The sequence below is a fragment of the Geotrypetes seraphini genome, chromosome 9, assembly GCF_902459505.1.
Source record: "Geotrypetes seraphini chromosome 9, aGeoSer1.1, whole genome shotgun sequence".
Lineage (NCBI taxonomy): Eukaryota > Metazoa > Chordata > Amphibia > Gymnophiona > Dermophiidae > Geotrypetes > Geotrypetes seraphini.
Window position 1 is genome coordinate 83,661,483 of NC_047092.1, and position 20,601 is coordinate 83,682,083.

Consider the following 20,601-nt stretch of genomic DNA (forward strand, 5'->3'; position numbering starts at 1 on the left):
AGCTGCCCTGCCTTTAAAACATCAGAAATGGATACATTTGATAATGACAGCAGGTCGACTTGTCCTGGCATCTGCCTGGAAACAATCAGATTTACCAGTGCCCAAAGTATTATTGGCTAAAGTTCAATATATACAACAAATGTCAAAATTGACTGCTTTTCAGAGAAACTAGATACATAATTATAACACCATCTAGGGTGCATATGAAATTTGGATTAATTCCCAAAAAGATAGCCTGATTGATTTTTTATAATATTTCCCCCTTTTTTCTTTTTTATATATAACAAAAATTTTTTTTCCTATATTTTAGGAATTTCCTGCACACATCCTCCCACCGAGGTGGGAGGAGGGAAGAGGGTGGGGTGGGAGGGATGAGATATAGCTGGTATTATAAGTATTTTAATATTTTCACTATTTATCATGAAATAAGATATGTAATGAATTGATATATTGTTATATGTATGGTTCTCGACCTGCAGCTCTAATATAGATAAGACATATTATCTGCATTAGCTATACTTAATCTTTGGTAACTCAACCCCTTACTAAAGTGTAGCAGAGTTTACTTGCAATGCCTTAGGCCCAAAAAATTGCCTAAAATAGTTTTTGTGCTATGAGCAGGGAGATGTGGGGAAGAAAATTAAGACTGTGGGGACAGAAATGAAGAATGTGGGGATAGTGAGGGGGCAAAGATGAAAAATGCTTTTCACTGTGGGGATGGTGAGGGGACGGGGATGAATCTCTAGTCCCTGGGTGTGAAACAAAGTCTTGGACCATCGCTTACCTGAGGATGTAGCTGAGAATAGAGAAGAGATGGCTAATGGAGAATGGAGCGCTTACCTGAGGATGTACCTGAAAATGGAGAAGAGATGGCTAAATTCAGATGAAGCAAGGCCATTGGTGTGATGGGACCCAATGGCTGTTGTGCTTAATTTGCCCTGTCTATGTTATTCTAATGAGACCATAGCCTGTCCAGGACGGGAGTCTGGTTTTGGCCAGGGACAGATTAGGGCACCCTGGATGTCAGGAGAAGTCCAGGATGTCCTAGTGGATAGTAACCCTCAGCTATTAGTTGAAATGACCCAGATAGTGGCAAGCACTCAATCTAGGAAGGCTGAGCTGAAGGAGAACGTATATGAGGGTGTGGATGGTACATAGTTAGTTTTCCCTAGTGTCGGGAGCAGAGCGGGCCATTCAGTGCAGCTCCCTGCGCTAGAAACTGCTAGCGCAGTTTAATAGAAGAGGGGGTTAGTCACCTAATCACTCTATAACAGTGGTTTCACAGTAATATTACTGGTCTAACCCAGTAAGGCTATTCTTATGTTCTTAACCCTATATCCCCTCATAGATCACAACTATCTATGTATTCTAGATCTGAAGGAAGCTTACACTCACTTTCCAGTTCATCCAGTTTCCAGGAAACCCATATTGTAGGAATAAATAATGCATTAAAATTACATCATCCATGAAAATCAATAAAAGCATAATTTACTCTGGCAATAATGGCCCTGATATGTGCTTTTTATGAGTTTGCTGTTTTTATGCATAATCCTATTTATTCACAGTTTAAAGGTACTCATACTGTTTTTAGATTATATTAGATTTTTATGTATGATGTGGTTTACATGCATTATTGATTAATTTCCATTCACAGTTTAAGGTCACTCACATTGTTTTTAGTCTATATTTGTTTTCTGAGACCATAGCTTCCAACTGGTATGTAGGTCATTAAGTTTTGTTTATATGTATGTCTTTCTTGACCATCACGCACTATTAGTTTTAATGTGCACCCTATGCACATGATTTTTGGTCTTCTTTAATTTATTTTATCTTTGGTTTTTACTTCTTCATGTATCCCTAGGTTTGACATGGTTCTTACACCCCTTTGGTCATCACTACTTTTCACATACAAATAAGTTCTCATCACACATTATTTATATGTATTTCACAGCCATCACCTTCACTCACACTTTCAGTATGTATTTATATTTGCACCTTAGTCACCTAATCACTCTACTACAGTGGTTTCATAATAACATTAATTCAGTACATGAATATACTTATTACCTTTAGGACCCCTGAGGAAGGCGTGTTCGCTGAAACATGGACGGTGTAGGGTCTTGTAGAACTACATGCAAGGTAATGCATTTAGGCAGTAAAAATAAGGAATACGAGTACAGAATGTCAGGTGCAACTCTGGGAAAAAGTGAACAAGAAAGGGATCTGGGTGTACTGATAGATAGGACCCTGAAGCCGTCGGCACAATGCGCGGCAGCGGCAAATAAGGCAAATAGAATGTTGGGCATGATAAAGAAAGGAATCTCGAGTAGATCAGAGAAAGTTATAATGCCGCTTTATAGGGCAATGGTCAGACCCCACTTGGAATACTGCGTCCAACATTGGTCTCCCTACCTAAAGAAGGATATAAAACTGCTGGAGAGGGTGCAGAGACGAGCAACTAAACTAGTGAAGGGTATGGAGAAACTGGAATATGAGGATCGACTTAAAACACTGGGATTGTTCTCCCTTGAGAAAAGGAGACTGCGTGGGGATATGATCGAGACCTTCAAAATACTGAAAGGAATTGACAAAATAGAGCAGAGAAGATTATTTACAATGTCCAATTTGACACGGACAAGAGGACATGAAATGAAGCTAAGGGGGGGCAAGTTCAGGACTAATGTCAGGAAGTTCTGCTTCACACAGAGAGTGGTTGACATCTGGAATACTCTCCCAGGGGAGATTATTGAGGAATCGACAGTCCTAGGCTTCAAAAGCAAACTAGATGCATATCTCCTTGAGAGAGGCATATAAAGATATGGTTGGCTATAAAATAAGCCAGGTGAATACCTAGCAGGGCCTCCGCGTGTGCGGATCGCCGGACTTGATGGACCGAAGGTCTGATCCGGAGATGGCGCTTCTTATGTTCTTATGTTCTTATGTACATATGTGGACTATTATATTTGTATTTATTTGTGGGTTTTTTTGGAAGAAGCAATAGATAAATCATCTTTTTAGAACATCATCATCCACAGTCTTTTGTTGTATTTATCGTCTGACTTATTTTTCAGTGCCATTTACTAGTTACTATATCTGATTTTGATTGGTGATGGGTCGGTACTACAGGATATCTCTATTAAAGTGAAGTATTTTTGAACATTCTATTTTTTATATCTTGTGAGTATGTATGATCTGACAGTGTGCTTGATGTTAGGTTTTTCCTATTAATATTGGAGTTCTTTTCCATTTTATATGTTTTATTTAATCGCTTGGGTCTGATTTCAGTTATAGCAGCATATATTCATATTTATTAATGATATTTTGAAAATGAGACTAGTTAGGTGGCTATAGCATTGAGAACCACTATCTTAATACAGCAATTGGATATCCCATGTATGAATTCCCATGCCAAGAATTTTTTTGAATCATATTCCTCCTCATTCTATAACTTGGTGCTTACAGTTACACATATAAGTGCTCATTGGGCATTAAGCGGCATTCTATAACTTTAATGTTCAATTTGCTTAGTGTATAAATGCAACAGGGTATGTACAGGGGAGGCACACGGGCAGGGCATGGGCATGTCTAACATTTATGTGCCTGACTTACAGTATTTGATAACTAATGCACTAATATGCCACAATTGTATGCACCCACATATGCCTGTTATTGACATAGCATAAATGGATGCATTAAATGTAAGTACAGGTACATAGATGACTACTCGAAAGGGTCCAGAGAAGAGCAACTAAAATGGTTAAGGGGCTGGAGGAGTTGCCATACAGTGAGAGATTAGAGAAACTGGGCCTCTTCTCCCTTGAAAAGAGAACACTGAGAGGGGACATGATCAAAACATTCAAGATAATGAAGGGAATAGACTTAGTAGATAAAGACATGTTGTTCACCCTTTCCAAGGTAGAGAGAATGACAGGGCACTCTCTAAAGCTAAAAAAGGATAGATTCCATACAAATGTAAGGAAGTTCTTCTTCATCCAGAGAGTGGTAGAAAATTGGAACGCTCTTCCAGAGGCTGTTATAGGGGAAAACACCCTCCAGGGATTCAAGACAAAGTTAGACAAGTTCCTGCTGAACCAGAACATACGCAGGTAAGGCTAGTCTCAGGCCACTGGTCTTTGACCTAAGGGCCACCACATGAGCAGACTGCTGGGCACAATGGACCATTGGTCTGACCTAGCAGCGGCAATTCTTATGTTCTTATGCTAGTATTCTATAATGGAATTCAGGCATGTTGATACCAAATTTGTAGTGCCCAGTTTTAGATTTGTGTCCATTATCTTCCAAAGAAAATAAATGGTGTTATGTTATGTAAGGGCTCTTTTACTAAACCCCTTACCATGTCATGAGAACAGGCTACTTCACAAACATGTTACAATGACATGCGGTAATTTCCCTGTTCTAGCATGCTAAACTGTGTATTAAAGTCCCCTTTTTGCAGTAGTGATTCCCACTGCATCAATCTATGGGTCTTTGTTGCATTTGCTACACTGGGATTCACTACTACGGCTTTGTAAAAGGGGCCCTAAGAATTTGCTGAAAATTAATGCAGATATAACACAGTTGATACAGACACGAGACAGACATGGAGGAAGCCACTGTCTGTCCCTGGGATCAGTAGCATGGAATATTGCTACTGTTTGGGTTTCTGCCAGGTACTTATGACCTGGATTGACCACTGTGGAAACAGGATATCGAGCTAGATTGACTATTGGTCTGACCCAGTATGGCTATTCTTATGAACACTTAAATAGGAGGTGCTAAAGGTTTTGCAGGTTTTGCACACTAATGGTAATATTAGTGCGTGACTGCAAAACCAAAAAAGTATATGTTCTAAAAACCAAATATGCAAAATTTGCAGGTATCACATGTGAAAATCCCATATTAAGCTGAGCTACTTGCAAATGTTAGGGTGTTTTGGTAAAAGGACCCTGTAATTTGTTCTTGTATATCATCTTGTTTAAATCAACAGTAAGTGGCCAATACACAAAAATATAACAAATTGCAATAATTAGAACATTATGGAAAATTCCTTTTCAATTGTACTGTATTTAAAGGAGTGACTCCTTGTTTCCACAGGTAATTAGAGATAATGAGTACAGCTATACTGAATATTCATATTCAATTTGGCTTTGAATAGTGCCCCAAATACATTATTCATATTCAGCCAAATAATGATTTAAATATGAATATGAATAATTTGGGGATCTACTATGTTAAATCCTACTAAAATAAACACTTGATTTTCACATTGCTTCTTTTATTCCCTCCTTTTGCAAAGCTGTGTTATACTTTTTTTATCGCTGGCCATGGCAATATTAGCTCTGATGCTCATAGAATTCCTGCAGCTGGCGATAAAAAAGCCTAACACAGCTTTGTAAAAGGGGGGGATTATTTGTTATGTTAAAGCTAAATGCTAATTATTTTTATTTGGTATTTGAATTTGGCTGAATAATATTTTTCATTATTTATATTCAGCTGAATAGTAAAATATGCTGTACGCCACAGCTCTAAAATGAGATCTTAATGAAAATTATCATGGCTATACATGAAAAATTCAGATTTATAGAGCTTTAGTAACTTGAAAAAAATCAATGAAAGGCTTTAGTCACTTTGATGCCAGAAGCTACTACTGTTGGGCACCTTGTTATAAGTTAACTTTCTTTTTACTGCAGAAGCCAACCCTGAGAAGTTTAACAGCCGTTTTCGGAATAAAATGTTCTATGCAGGGGTGAGTTTCCCATTACTTTCTGGATAAAGTAGTACTGTTTCCATTTTAGTTAACTTGAATGCATGAAAATAAAAGTAATACCTTTTCATTGGATTAAATATATTTCTTGACTAGCTTTTTAGCGTGAACATTCCTTTCCTTAGACCCAAATAAAATGAAATATAGAAAGTTCATTCTGTTTGAACCTGTGGAAGTGAATCAAGAAATGTATTTAACAGAATAATTTTTAATGAATCCATTAATATTTTTATGCTGCATTCTCAATCAAAAAGATTGCTCAAAGCAGTATAGAAAAATTACAAGGCACAGACAATGAAAAATGAACAATTAAAATATAATACAAATCAAGAGGACCTTTTTATGAGTTTGCTGTTTTTTATGCATAATCCTATTCACAGTTTAAAGGACTTAATGTAAGCTATAATGCATTTGTTAGGGCAAATTGGATCAATAATGCAGATGTTATTACTCTTGCTATCTTTATTACACAGAAAATGGCTGCTAATAAATGATCCATTGTCATAACACATTTCATACTGGAGTTGGTGTGCACATTAAATCCAGATGAAGACAGAGAGGAGTCAGCTAACAATGGAAACTCAGGGGCACATTGATATTAAAACGACACAAGTGTTTACTGTGGAATGTTACCTCTATCTCTGTAGATATAGGTAAAAATAATTTTGATGATTTTTTTCAGATCATCATTAACCCCCCTCCTTTAAACTAAACTAAACTAAACTAAACCTTAGGTTTGTATACCGCACCATCTCCACAGTCGTAGAGTTCAGCACGATTTACAGAAATTGAGATGGAAAAGGAACTCCAAGGAAAGGATGAGGAAGGAGGAAAGAAGAGAGTTTAGAGGACTAAGATATCAAAGGACTAGGATATCGAAGGAGGAGGGAGTGTTACATTTTTGAGAAAAGCCAGGTTTTCAGATGTTTACGGAAAAGTTAGAGAGAGCTCAGGTTCCGAAGAGGGGAGGTGAGGTTGTTCCAGAGCTCGGTGAGTCTGAAGGGGAGGGAAGTCCCCAGCTTTCCTGGGTGGGAAATGCCTTTTGATGAAGGGAAGGATAGTTTCAATTTTTGGGTAGTTCTGGTGGTATTAAGATTTGAGGAGTTCCAAGAGAATGGAATAAATGGAGGAAAGATGCCATGGAGGATCTTGAAAGTTAGGCAGATGCATTTGAAGTGGACTCTGGAAATTATCGGAAGCCAGTGAAGCTTGGACAGGAGCGGTGAGACGTGATCAAATTTGCTTTTTGCAAAGATAAGTTTAGCCGCGGCATTCTGAATCCGTTGGAGTCTGTGAAGGTTTTTCTTCGTTAGGCTTATGAATATAGAATTGCAATAATCCAGTCTGGAGAGGATGATGGATTGGACGAGAACGGCAAAATGCTTTTGATGGAAACAGGATCTTACTTTCCTCAGCATGTGTAGGCTGAAAAAGCATTTTTTTACCAGGGAGTTGAGGTGGTGTTTATAGCGCCGGCTGCCACAGTAACAGCTCCGACACTCATAAAATTCCTATAAGCATCGGAACTATTACAACCACTGCCGGCGCTAAAAATGTTAGTGCGGCTTTGTAAAGGAGGGGGTAATTTATGCACATCTCACATTTTCACATGCACAGAAAAGTCACAGTCTCTAAACCTGACTCTATACAAATATACCCAAGCAAGTGATTTTTCTCCCTAGAGTGGTAGTAATCAATGTTGATCCCCGAGGGCTGCAACCCAGTCAAGTTTTCAAGATTTCCCCAATGAATCCATTTGCACACACTGTCTCCATTGTATTCAAATAAATCTCATGTATATTCATTGAGGAAATCCTGAAAAACTGACTGGGTTGCATCCATCAAGGATTGACATTGAACAACAGTGCCCTAGAGCAGGGGTATCCAACCTTTTGGCCTTCCTGGGCTGCATTGGCCGAAAAAAATTTTCTGGGGCCACACAAATGCTGCAGCAAGACAGAGAAGGGAGCCAGCAAGACAGTAAACACCTGGGGGCAGCAGAGGAAAACACTACATCGCCCTCGATCGGGGCCGCACAAAATATTTAACGGGGGACGCATGCGGCCCTCGGGCCACAGGTTGGACACCCCTGCCCTAGAGTGAAAGAATGTAGAATAGCAAGCTAGGGAGAAAGAAATGGTCCAACATACTTTAAGAAGAAAGAGGGCACAAAGGCAGCAGTTATTTTTTTTAAGTTCTTTATTGATTTTCTAAACTTCAATAGTGCAATATATAAAAATGTAACATATAATAATACAATAAAAGCACATTCAACTTATAAGTATACATAACCAACCATTCCCCCTCAATGATTATTCAATAAAACACAAAAACATAGATTATCACAAAAACCTTACCCTATTCTAATTAATAATATCCTCCCATCCTCCTCAAGTGTAAATACTCAAAGAACAAAGTTAAGACAGAAATAATCCCCCCCTTCCATGGATGTGTATGAAGACAAACAAAAACTGACTCCTAATCAAAGAACTACTATAGTAAAGAAATGTAAGATGTCAATGGACCCCCAACCAATTTAAATAAATTACTGTGCCCCAAACTATTGGCATTCATTCTTTCATATCTATAGCTGGAGCACAGATTTTCCCACCAGAAAGGAAAATTTAGACGATTGTAATTCTTCCAATTTCGGGTTATTATCTGCATGGCTATCCCGGTTATGATAAGGAAAAGACGGCATTTATATCAATCCATAGGGGGCTTGACATGCAATAATGTTCCACATATGACCGCCTCATACGTCAGTGGAATTGATGATTCCAATATGTTGTTAATCTTACCCCCATATTGACCTCCAAAAGTTAAGTATCAAAGGACAATAGAACAACAGATGATCCAGTGTCCCAATGTCTAAATGACAGTGCCAGCATCTATTAGATTTAGAACTTGTCTAACCTGTGTAACCTAACCGGAGTCCAAAAAGATCTATGTAACAAAAAAACCAAGTTTGTCTCATAGATGTTGATGCTGTACATCTCATCCTGCAAGTCCAAATACAAGATGTAAAAATATACTGCTTTATCTCAATACTCCAAATGTCACGAAGACCAGTTTTTGGTTTTTTATTCAAGAAATCAGATATTAATTTATACCACCTGGCAGCCTGATGGATGATGTAATTTTAATGCATTATTTATTTCCCGACTGGATGAAGGAAAATCAAGTGCTCAATAGTTAATGAAGCTGCTCCTACCTCAGCACTATCTGTAGCTTATCTTGCTATATTGTATTTTCCCCTTTATTTCTTCGCCTTTGTGTAACATTGGAATCATAAGTTGAGGACTTGAGTGAGTTAGTTTAAAAATGTTTTTCTTATTTCTTTTTGTAATTTAAACATTAAAGCAACTCCAAACTGCGAAAAACTAAATAGGGCAACAAAAATACAGGGTTTAAAAAATGTTAAGTAAAATAGCCATGATTTAAGTAATTTATGAAAACTTAAATAATTAGTTTCTGCCTAAATTTCAACAGATAAAGAAGTCTACATAGGGGCAACTGCAAAAGTAAAAAGCCTCTTAGTAGACACTACTAGTCTTGGATAAAAAAAGGGAGGCTATTGCAACTTATTAATTTAATTAGACCTAACAGTGGATTTGTTAGATGATATAGCAATTTTTTTAAAAAAAGGTATTTGGGCATAAAGGCCCTGATTCTATAAACTACGTCTAGTTTTAGGTGTGCTTTAGACATCCTTGTGGCGCAAGTGTCAAATAGCGTTACTTAGGTGTCAGATAGATGTCCGATATTAATTTTCAAAAATCCACTTTTTCCTCATTTAGACGTCAGATAGACATCCCTATGATGTTATATATAAAAATGTTTTTTTACTGATTTGTTATTATTTCAGGACTGTAAGCTTTAACATAAAACCAAAGTATACCACCATTAAAAGGATAATAAAAACACAGTATACCACGTTTAAAAGGAGAAGTATAAGGTTACTGTTTAACTGAGAGGTACTAGTGGGAGTTGAACTGCAAACATCAGCATGGAAGGGGGGGAAGCTTCACTCCTATGCTACACAGAAACCTGTATAGCAATGGTATCATGAGCTCCTATAAGAAGTGTAAAGCATAGGGCTTTGAGCATCGTATAGGCTTCAGATAGTCATGGTTTAAGCTCCAGAAAGGCTTTAGCACGATACATGCTATTTAGGACATCCAATCAGCTTTCTCTGGGCATCCCACAGATGTTATTTAATAGAGGTTTTTAGAAGCGATTCCTTGCTCTAAATAACACTCTCTTTCTCATGAAACATTGCTACAATCAGCTCATTCTTCAAAGCAAACAGAAAGCCCATAACTTCAATTGGCTAAGCTTAAAAACAGAATAAAACACAGAACAGACCTGAATGTGGCTTCTAGTTCATTGCAAATATAGGTATGCAACTGCACAATGATGACCTCATTGTGACATCATCAAAGTGCACCTGCAAAGTAGAATGCCACAAGTAAAAGACAGGCCAGGAGTTGAATTCACAACCTCTGGAAGATCAGTACAGTGCTTTTACTCATTGAGCTACACCACCTTCTACTCCAGTTTCTTTGACTCCCCTGTCATATCATATCTTAGTGATCTGATAAGGTAAAATCTGCTTAGTTATCATCTCACAGTTAGCTGAGACAAAAGGCTGGTAGCTCAATGGCTTAAAGCACTGCTTTCATTGTCCCAAAAGCCAGAATCTCAAGTTGGGTTCAATAAATGTAACATGGATTCAAATACTGCTGTTGTGTATCAAATGCAAGCTCAACTTTTGGAATAGATTGTTTCTAGTATTGCTAATGTTGTGCTGTTTGAGATGAAAATTAGATGTGATTGGTCTGTAGCTTGTCATTTTTATTAAAATGAATATTTTGTCAGCTGAAGGACATGAGGGAGTCGAACCCAGACCATGCTCATACCCCAACCTTCATTCTAACCACTGTGCTACAGAATCAGCCATAAAATCATAGCAATTCTAATTGGATTATACTGTTCGATTTAGGCGTCATTTGGGCAGTAGTATCGGCATGCTTGCGGCTCCATAAAGGAGCACCCGAAGCATGCCGAATCGGCTGCAGTTCAGCATATCTCAAGCTGTCAGAGTAGAAAACATCTCCCTTGACTGAAAGAAGCCACCAAGTTAAGGCACCTGGTTCATTCTCTCCACCTCTCAACTAATCTCCTGTTCTCAAATATTATGCTGGTTGCAGGCTGTGAGGCTGTTTGCCTGTTTGCTGCCTCCACCCCCCCTTTGCAGCCTGGGCCTCATGGAACACTAGCTAAGACAAAGGTCAATGTGACCAAATAGCTGAAGTGGTGCTTATTAAGGAAACACTAATGTCCGGCTACTACTCAATGTAAATAAGCACAAGGTGGAAAATGATATAAAATTTTTATTGCACAGTCCAGGAAAGCAGCATGCAAGTGTAATATCAGGCAACTGCAGTTTGATGAGATGGATGACAGGTATGCAGAGTAAGGCACTCGTTGATCCCAGTTGTTACTGTGGTAGAATTGTTAAGGTCCCAGAATCTGTTCCTGGTAGGAGAAGGCAGGCTGAAGAAAAAGAAAGATGGATTGAGACAAATTAAGAGTTGATTGGTGAGTTTTAGGCTGTCTTTTATAAAGGTGCACTAAATCCACGCATGTGCTAACTACTAATGCATGCATAGGATAACATGCAAGCATTAACTTTTAGTACACGCTAACGGCACCTAAACGGTGCCGCTTCAGTGCACGGTAAAACTTAACGTGTGCATGTTATCCTATGCATGCATTAGTAGTCAGCGCATGCGTGGATTTAGCGCACCTTTTTAAAAAAGCTCACCAATTGACTGTTTTCCCAGAAAATCTTCTATAACTACACCCTTCTGAAGGAAAAAAAGTGTGAAACATGTTAATTTTGTGAAAATGTAGATAATTCATCACAAGGGCAAAAAAAGGTTGCAGTACATCATTTTCACCTATTTTTTCAGTTTTGGGATTTGAGCTTTGGCCAGGTGAAAGCTGTTGTGCTGAACCCAGTTTGAACAGACCTGCTCTGGTCTCTGGAAAACACAAGGGGAGTCAGCCACTCTGGGAGCCTGAAATCAGGAGATAAAGGGGGGAAAAGTTAAGACAGACATCTGTGGCAAAAATAAACAGAAGTCTTGGGAGAATATGTCACACCACAGTTTCAGAATAACAGCTAGAATGAACAGAGGCAAAAAAACACTGTTCCTTTTTTATAATAAGGATGCCTATCAATTATGACTCTAAAAAGATTTACCTTTAGCTCTATGAGGAAAAGCACTGCTTCCATCTTCCCAACATCATAGGTTCCACATATTCATGTAACTTGCATATCCATTTTGCTGGCACCAAAGTTTCAAACAGCATGGTGTTTTTTCAGCCGAGACTCCTGGAACCAATTTTTATCATCACTAATTCTCAGACCTGCTAATGACCCTGTGGAATGGAGAAAGTTATTGCAGATATCAGGGGGAGAAAAAGTTAATGGAGAATCACCTTAAGCAATAACACAGAATGGGACTCCCAAAGAAGAAGTCAGTTCTGCCTGAGCTTTTATCTAATAAAGACACCTAAGAAGCTAACAATATATCATTCTCACCTAGATTTGTTATCTTAGCTGCTAGCAAGGAGTTCCTGGAAAGATGAAAAAAGTTAGACAAACATCAAAATTGCAAATTACTATAGCTGCTAATGGTCCTGTGAAATGGAGAGAGTTGTGGCAGATATAGGAATGAAAAGGTAAAAAGATAATCAAGAAAAGTAGTCTCAGAAATAAGCATTAGCACAGAATAAGAGTCCTAAAAGAGAAAACACTGCTCTGATGGACCTTCTTATATTAAGCATGCCTAAGTAGCGTCTGACATCATAGGCATCGTTTGGACTTTCCACCAGAAAACTTTCAAATCTGATTGGGTATGCTTTAGGTGTGGTTTGAGCAAACACACCTGTACTGACTTTTAATCAAATCCTTTCCTTCTCAAAGCTTTTACTAGAAGGCTTTTGTCATCTGCTTAGTCTGTAGAAGCTCTGTTACCAAATTCTAAACGAAGTTCTCTCTATAGGTCTATGCCTTAAGGCGCTGCTTTTATCTTCCATACGTCAAGGGTTCAAGTCTTGAGTGTGGTTAGCAAATATTTGATATTCATTTTTCTACCAGAAAACCTTCAAACTCTTTGGCCATTCCTTTGCTTAAACATATTTAAATTGATTTTTAAAATGATCTGCAGCAATTCTCAGATGTCTAAAGCAGCCTGTTCTCTCTCATCCTAACCCCCCTCCCCCACCCCAACACACATTCCTGAAGCATGAAACCACAACCAGCCAAGCTGAATATACCAACAGGAATGTCTCTAGGGTACATTTCAAAAACATGTACCTTCCTTCAATACCTGTCTAAGCTCTCTGAAGTTTTAATAAACTCTTCTACCTGTTGCCCTGTGCGGATATTACATAGAAGGAAATCCATTCCTACCACAATGGCTTGTAGCAGAGAGAAGATGAATGTATCTGATGCACCTGTGCCTGCAAACTGCAGATTGCTGATGAAAAACAGCAAAGTCTACCACTTATGAGAGCTGTTAGGATGCTGTTAAAATGAATGAAAGTGAGGGTGGGATTTGAACCGGGGAGCTTCAGAAGATGAACAAGGTGCAACAATGGCACACGGCCGGCTCAGCTCCATGAAGATCCTGCGATGACTGTGTCTGCCGTAAGAAGTAAGTGAGGTAGGAGGAGAATGGATTGGCAGACACATTCATTGCGGGATCTTTTTGAAGCTGCATTGGCTGCATTGCCTTTGATGCCGGCGGAAGGCCATGTTGCTGTCCATCGAGGGGCGGCCAGTGTTGTCATCATCGTCGTTGTCATCAGGTGGGGGCCCATTGCCGTCTGAAAAAAAAAATTGGCATATTGGTACATCATCCTTCAGCGGGTCCCCCTGACTATTTTGGGCCCTAGGCACATGCCTACTAGGCCTATTTATTAATCCAGCCCTGCTGGCAGCTAATGGAGAGTCCTAAGCAAAGGAGTTACACTATTATATCAAATTTTATCCTGTTCAGAGAAATTTGTCCAGAGGGATTGATCTACTTGTGACACTTAGGTGTTTAGAAAGACTGCTGCTGTTGCTAGTATCTCTGTGACAAAGAGGAACATTTTTAATAGGACATTTAAGCCCGTATTTGCATGTTTTGAGAAAAACATCCAAAAATCAGGTGGAGTAAATGTTCATTTTCAAACCCGCAAGATAAATATCTTTTCTTTTTTTTTTTTCCGAAAATGGTAAAATTTTTTTGCCATATTGAAAAAAAGTCTAAATTAAAAACATCCAAAATGAGAGAGTCATGTGATGCCATGAGCAGGCGTGGAGGCTAATCTGCTCGGCTTCTTCTTTTGCCTTTTCTACAGCCCATATTTGTACATATCGGGTCATCGCAGAGCATTTCAAGGCATCTGAATTTGCATCCTGAACGATCCTACCTGTTTTCCTGGTACCTGTTTCTTCTCTTCCATCAGCTCAGTGTGGACATTAAAGATTGTGGCGGAGATTCATGCAGTAGTGGAAGAGACACTAGACAATACCTCCAGCAAATAGAGGATAAAATTGAGACGGCCCACAAGTGTTTAGACTCAATGGGCTTAAAGATGGATGCCCACCTTCAGCGTACAGAAGGCCTAGAAACTTCTGTGGAGTCTACAGTGCAGATCCAAAAATGTTTACAGCAGCGGGTCTCTTTCCTGGAGCAGAAGTTGGATGACCTGGAAAATAGGTCCAGGCATAACAATCTGCATTTGATTGGTATTTCGGAGTCAATAAAAGAAACTGAGCTTTTGGGGCTTGTGGAGGCTATGTTTGATAAATTGATGCAGCTTGACTTCACTTTGGGCCCTGTGAAACTTGAACGTACACATAGACTGGGCCCTCTCAAAGAAGGTTCTGCCCGGCCCCGAGTAGTGATTGTCCATGTGTTTAATTATGTGCATAAACAGGCAATTTTGCAAGAACTGTGGTGAGGCAGAGTGTTGGAGAATCAGAATATTAAGATCCTTTGTTTTCAGAACTTTTCTACTTTGGTGGCAACCAGGCAGAAAGCTTTTGCGTCACCAGGCCTTTAAATCTCATCTGTGTTATTGTTATCATTTATATAAGTATGGCAACAAGGGGGAGCTACTACGGCTCATTTATTGCATACTTGGGAGGGGCGGCATAAGATTGCATGGCTGCGTACTCGGGGTGGGAAGGAGACTAGTGTGGATTCACAAATTTGTGATGTTTTTTGTTCTTATTATGCAAACCTATATTCAGGTCCTTCTTGGGGAAGGGGGTTAGAGGGGTCAGTTTATTTGGCTAGTCTTGAATTGCCCCAGGTCACTTAGGCAGAGCGCTTGATGTTGAATGTGGCTATTTCCGAGGATGAAGTAAGTTGGGCGATATCTCAGCTCACTGGGAAAGGCTCCAGGCTTGTACGGCTTCAGAGCTGAGCTGTATAAATTGCTTCAGGGAGAGATTGTACCATTGTTGACTCTTTTTTTTAATGCTGTGATCCAGCAGGGTAAACTGCCCCCTTCTTTGAATTTGGCCCAGATTATACTTTTGTTGAAACCTAATAAGGATCTATTTGAGGCTGGTTCATATCGGCCTATTTCTTTGCTGACTCAGGGAAAATTGACGCTAATCGCTTGTCTCAGGTGTTGTCTGCTCTGTTATATTCTTCCCAGGTGGGTTTTGTCAAGGGGCAACATGCTGTGAAAAATGTTAAAACTATAATGGCTTCCTTGGAGGTGGTGAAGCGGACTGTGTTGCCTTCTCTATTGATAAGCTTTGACAAGGAGAAGGTTTTTGACTGGGTCCAGTGGGAATTTATGTAAGTGGTGCTAACGAAATATGGGTGGTTTTTATCCACAGTGAAAATGTTATATGCTTGTCCCCAGGCACAATTGTTGGTGAATGGGTGTGTTTCCCATGAATTTTTCATAGCACGTGGCACGAGACAAGGTTGCCCGCTGTCCTCCCTTTTATTTGTGTTGTCTCTGGACCCACTGCTTCAGGAGCTGCATGCGAATCCGAGATTGAAGGTGTTTCCTTGGGAGGGGAAATATTTAAGATATTGGCCTTTGCTGATGACTTCTTGGTCCATATTACTAACCCAGTCAGATCTTTGCGGTCTTGATGGAGAGTTTTGTAAAATATAAGGACTTTTCTGTCTGATTATAAACTGAATTGGTAGAAATCAGAAGCCTTGGCCACAGCTACTACAGATCACTCTTGGTGGAGGGACACCTTTCCTTTACACGAGGCTGAAGGATCATTTAGGTATTTGGGGATCCTTCTTTCTCCCTGGGTGTCGCACATATATGCACTTAATATTTCTCAGTTGATGCTCTCCTCCAAGCGGTGGTTACAGAGTTGGTCTTCTTTACCTCTATCCCTACTGTGGAGAATTTGCTTAATCTTAATGACTCTTTTTCCTAGGGGTTTATATGTTATGCAAATCTTAGACAAAGGAGGGATTCTATACACTTTAAACGACTGATTTTCTCTTTCTGCTGGCAGAAGAAACCAAGAATAAAATCTCTTTTGTTTTATGGCAGTTGGGCAGAAGGAGGTCTAGGTCAGTGGTCTCAAACTCGTGGCCCAGGGGCCACATGCGGCCTGCCAGGTACTATCTTGAGGTCCTCGGTATGTTTATCATAATCACAAAAGTAAAATAAAACAGTTTCTTGATCATATGTCTCTTTATTAAGACTTAGCCAAAAGGAAAGATTTATAAACTATAAAGAGTTTTACCTCATGCAAAATTGTTATTTCTTTAATAAGACTTTAACTATTTTTTCTGTGACCCTCCAAGTACCTACAAATCCAAAATGTGACCCTGCAAAGGGTTTGAGTTTCAGACCACTGGTCTAGGCCTTCCAGATCTTAGATTGTACAACTTAGCTTACCTCCTAAGCCACCTGCATGATTGGTTGCTGGGGACATCACTATATGGTTGGTATGAGCATGAAAGGGCTCTATTCGCACCTTTGGAACCTTGTTACATGTTGCATGCAGTTTCTAGGCAAGTTCTCTCTAAATTTTGAGGTATTTTGATTTTGGGCCCGCTGCGTGTCGGTTGGCGAGTGTTGTTAAATCTATGGAGCATTAATCCTATAGGTCTCCTTTTACTAAGCTGCAATAGCAGTTTTAGCACGTGCTTAGCATGTACTAAATTGCCGTGCATGCTAGACTCTAATGCTAGCATTGAGCTGGCGTTAGTTCTAGCTGCGTAGCGTGGGTTTAGCATGCGCTAAAATTCTGCATGTGCTAAAAACGCTATCGCAGCTTAGTAAAAGGAGCCCATAGTGTTGGATCGCTTCCTATATTGGGGGAATAAGGAGTTCCCACCAAGTCGAGACAATATGGCAGTACTATCTTGGCAGATATTTTGGGCCCAGACAATGTCTTGATACCCCCTCACTATTATTCAGGAGCGCACTGTGCCAAGATGGGGAGATAGATTTGCATATTGTCAACTTAAGCATTACATTCTATCCCTGCATCAGTTTGGTTTAAAATCGGGCCTTGGAAGGCATGCTTATTTTTTTCAAACTTTTCAAGCACAACATATCTCAGTTTCTGAAGCACACAAGTTGCTCTGTACTTTGCTGCTTCCCAGGGATTATGGGGAACTAAGAGCTCATTGGGAGACAGACCTTGGGATGGTTTTGGATTCCTGGGATGTTAAGGATAGCTTAAAAGGGATCCTTCTTTTGATTTCTGGGGCTTGTTTTCAGGAATGTCAGTATAGAATAATACACAGAACTTATATTACACAGTCCCAACTTTATAGAGTGTGTCATATTTCTACAGTGAATTGTGTTAAATGTTCCCAGGGACATAATAACTTTTTTCATTCCTTTTGGATGTAATGTAATGTAATGTAATTTATTTCTTATATACCGCTAAACTCCGTTAGGATTCTAAGCGGTTTACAGAAAAAATAGACAATAGGGTGCATTAAAATTATAAGTAAAATAGGTACTGCCTATTAAAATTATAAGTAAAATAGGTACTGCCCTTACTGTCCCGAAGGCTCACAATCTAACTAAAGTACCTAGAAAAATGACAATTAGTAGAGTAACGAAAAAATAAAATAGAGATAGATGAGAAAAAATAAGAAAATAAACATTCTAATAAGACTACAATGGTCTAAAGGACTTTGAAAGGTTGAAAAAAGAGGGGAGATAGGAAATAGAAGCAGAAGGGAGAACCGTTGAAACTATAGAATTCTTGGGAAATTTAAATGAAATTTAAATAATAAAGTAGGAAACAAAAACCAAGTGGCAAAACAATGAATGAGATTTAAAAATAAAATATCATAAACTAAAAAAGAAAGTGAAAAAATAAAAACAAACAGTCAAGACTGAAGTCCAGCTTGAAATGACTTCACTGCTTTGGCTGCGAAACTTCTCCAGATGTTATCCGATCCTTGTCAGCAAACCGGAAGCCCCAAATCCAGTGTCTCCGGTCATCAACTCATCTAAGACATTCACTCTCTCCTCCTGCATGTCAAATTTGCTGAATCTGTCTCCTTTCAGGACAGGCACCGCTCGCGTCTTTCTGACCGTTTGCAGCGCCAACCATGGCCTCCCCCTCGTGGTGGTCGTGGGGGTCGCTCCTCATCATGGCCGAAGCTAGCGGCTGCAGCGTCTTCTCTGAGTCGATGCTGCTCAGCAGAACCAGGCTGGCATCAGGGCTGGGTGCCTCTAGCGGCAGGCGAGCGCCGGGTTGGCTGCCGGCTTCTCGGTGACAGGGGTGACGGCGATGATGGGATGGAGGGGCTGGGTGAGCGATTGCGCCGGAGGCATCTCCTTGCCCGCATACTTCAGCTCCAACTCGGCAATCCTCACCGACACGACCTGCCCCAACAATGCCCGATAAAAACATCACAAATGCCGTGCCATCCGTTGCAGCACTCGAAGGGTAATGACGGTTGAGCGCCGCCTCCCCCTTGGTGGATTCCACTCCGCTGGGATTGTCGGCAACTGACATGTCCTCTCCTCTCTCTACTGCCAAACCCAGCCTGTCTTGTCTCATACTGTCATCGGGAAGGGACCTCCTATTAGACATTTTCAGGGAAGGGTGGGTGTCTTCTTATCTACCATACTGCATTGGCCTCTTGGGGTTCAACCTCAGTTATTTTTGCTGGATGGGTCCCTTTCCTTAGCTCACTTGGGAAGAGAAAGGAAACATTTTTTGTACAAAGCTCTTTTGGTGGGCCAATATAGCATTGGGTCTCTTCCGAGCCTCCCACATTTTGGGAGTGGAGGAATAAGTTGCATTCTTTGTTCCTGTGGGAGATTTGAGGGTACAATTCTACCTTTCATTGTTGGAAGTGGTTCCAACTGGTAAAGGGTCTTTACTTGGATTTCTTGTCTCCTAAATCCGCAGTCTAGCCTTTAGCCTTTGTTAGTGAGATGCATATCTCTCTGTCCCTTGGGGGTTTGGGGTTAGGGCAGGGGGAGGGGGCTCCTTGTTTAGTTTTAGGGTGTCCTGGGAATAAGGTAGATTCTATTGTGAATGCAATCCCAATGGCAGCTGTTAGTATTAGTGCTCTGGGGAGTATGGATATAAAGTGGACTTGTTTTGAACCTGTGACGGACGGTATAGTGAATAGTGTACTTCGGACTTGTAAGCTGACAGCTGCGACTGGAGATTTGTGCTCGCCAGTGATTCTTCAGTGTCTGGAAGGGAGATTTGTTAAGTGCTAGTGAAGATTATTAACATCATCCTGCAGAATGGAATGGTTCCAGATAGATTAAAAATGGCTACAATTCGTTCCATTATCAAGGGTAGAAAGATAGACGTAGAGATGATTTTAAATTCTCATCCAGCTTTGCCAGTACTATCAAAAATCATAGAAAAAGTAGTCTTCAATTAGAAAAATATATGGAATAGAATGGGATATTAGATAACCATCAATATGTGATTCATAAATATCACAGCACTGAAACTTTGCTAGTCTCAGTTCTGGATGAAATGAGATGTGGGTTTGAGAAAGAGGAGGAATATCTATTGGTTTTTCTGGACATATTGGCCACCTTTGATACCCTGGATCATGTGATACTATTGGAACGACTCAGTGACATTGGTCTGGGGGGAACAGTACATGCATGGTTCAGTTTGTTCTTCCATGGTAGGAAACAGGAAGTTTATGTTAATGGCAAATTGTCAGGTCAAAGGGAAATAAAAACTGGTGCTTCTCAGAGGTCAGCCCTTTCATTGACATTATTCAATATTTACATCCATCCATTGTGTGTATTACTACATCATTTGGATATCTCATACAGGTTGGATGCAGACGACATACAACTGTTTTTCCTGATTGAAGAATCATTGATAAAATCTACTGGGAGGTTAGAAACAGTGCTCCTTGAGGTAAAATATGGATGGATAAAAATAAGCTTATGCTGTTTTTCAAGTTTTTTAAAAAACAATTATCAACCTAAAAGAAGTTTGAGATCAGAAAACAGCATAAAATGATGTTCAGAGGGTAAAATGCTAATCTCCCACATCAAGATTGGTGCAACCATGTTATCAGTAGTGGGTGTAAAGGTGTGGAAACTCTGCCAGGAATTTTGCATTTTTGTACTGACAGAATGAATTTTAAGAAAATGTTAAAAACTGTTTGTGAATGCATTTTTGAGTTGAAATTTTATATTCAAACTGGATTTGAAAACTTTTTGGTGCTTACTGATCATTTTTTAAGGAGTGTTCTGTAATAATTGAATTATGTATATTTGTTTAACATTTTATACCTGTTATTATGTAAAACGTGTAGAGG

The 20,601-nt window shown here is 39.7% G+C and overlaps 1 protein-coding gene across 1 annotated transcript in view; it reads left to right on the forward strand.

Moving 5' to 3' along the window:
• The window catches only part of DGKI (diacylglycerol kinase iota), a 1,086,779-nt gene that overhangs the window by 632,054 nt on the left and 434,124 nt on the right, over nt 1–20,601 (forward strand). Inside the window, exon 17 of the mRNA XM_033957757.1 lies at nt 5,691–5,746. Coding sequence (XP_033813648.1) covers nt 5,691–5,746 — 56 coding nt within the window. The remainder of the gene's footprint in view (nt 1–5,690; nt 5,747–20,601) is intronic.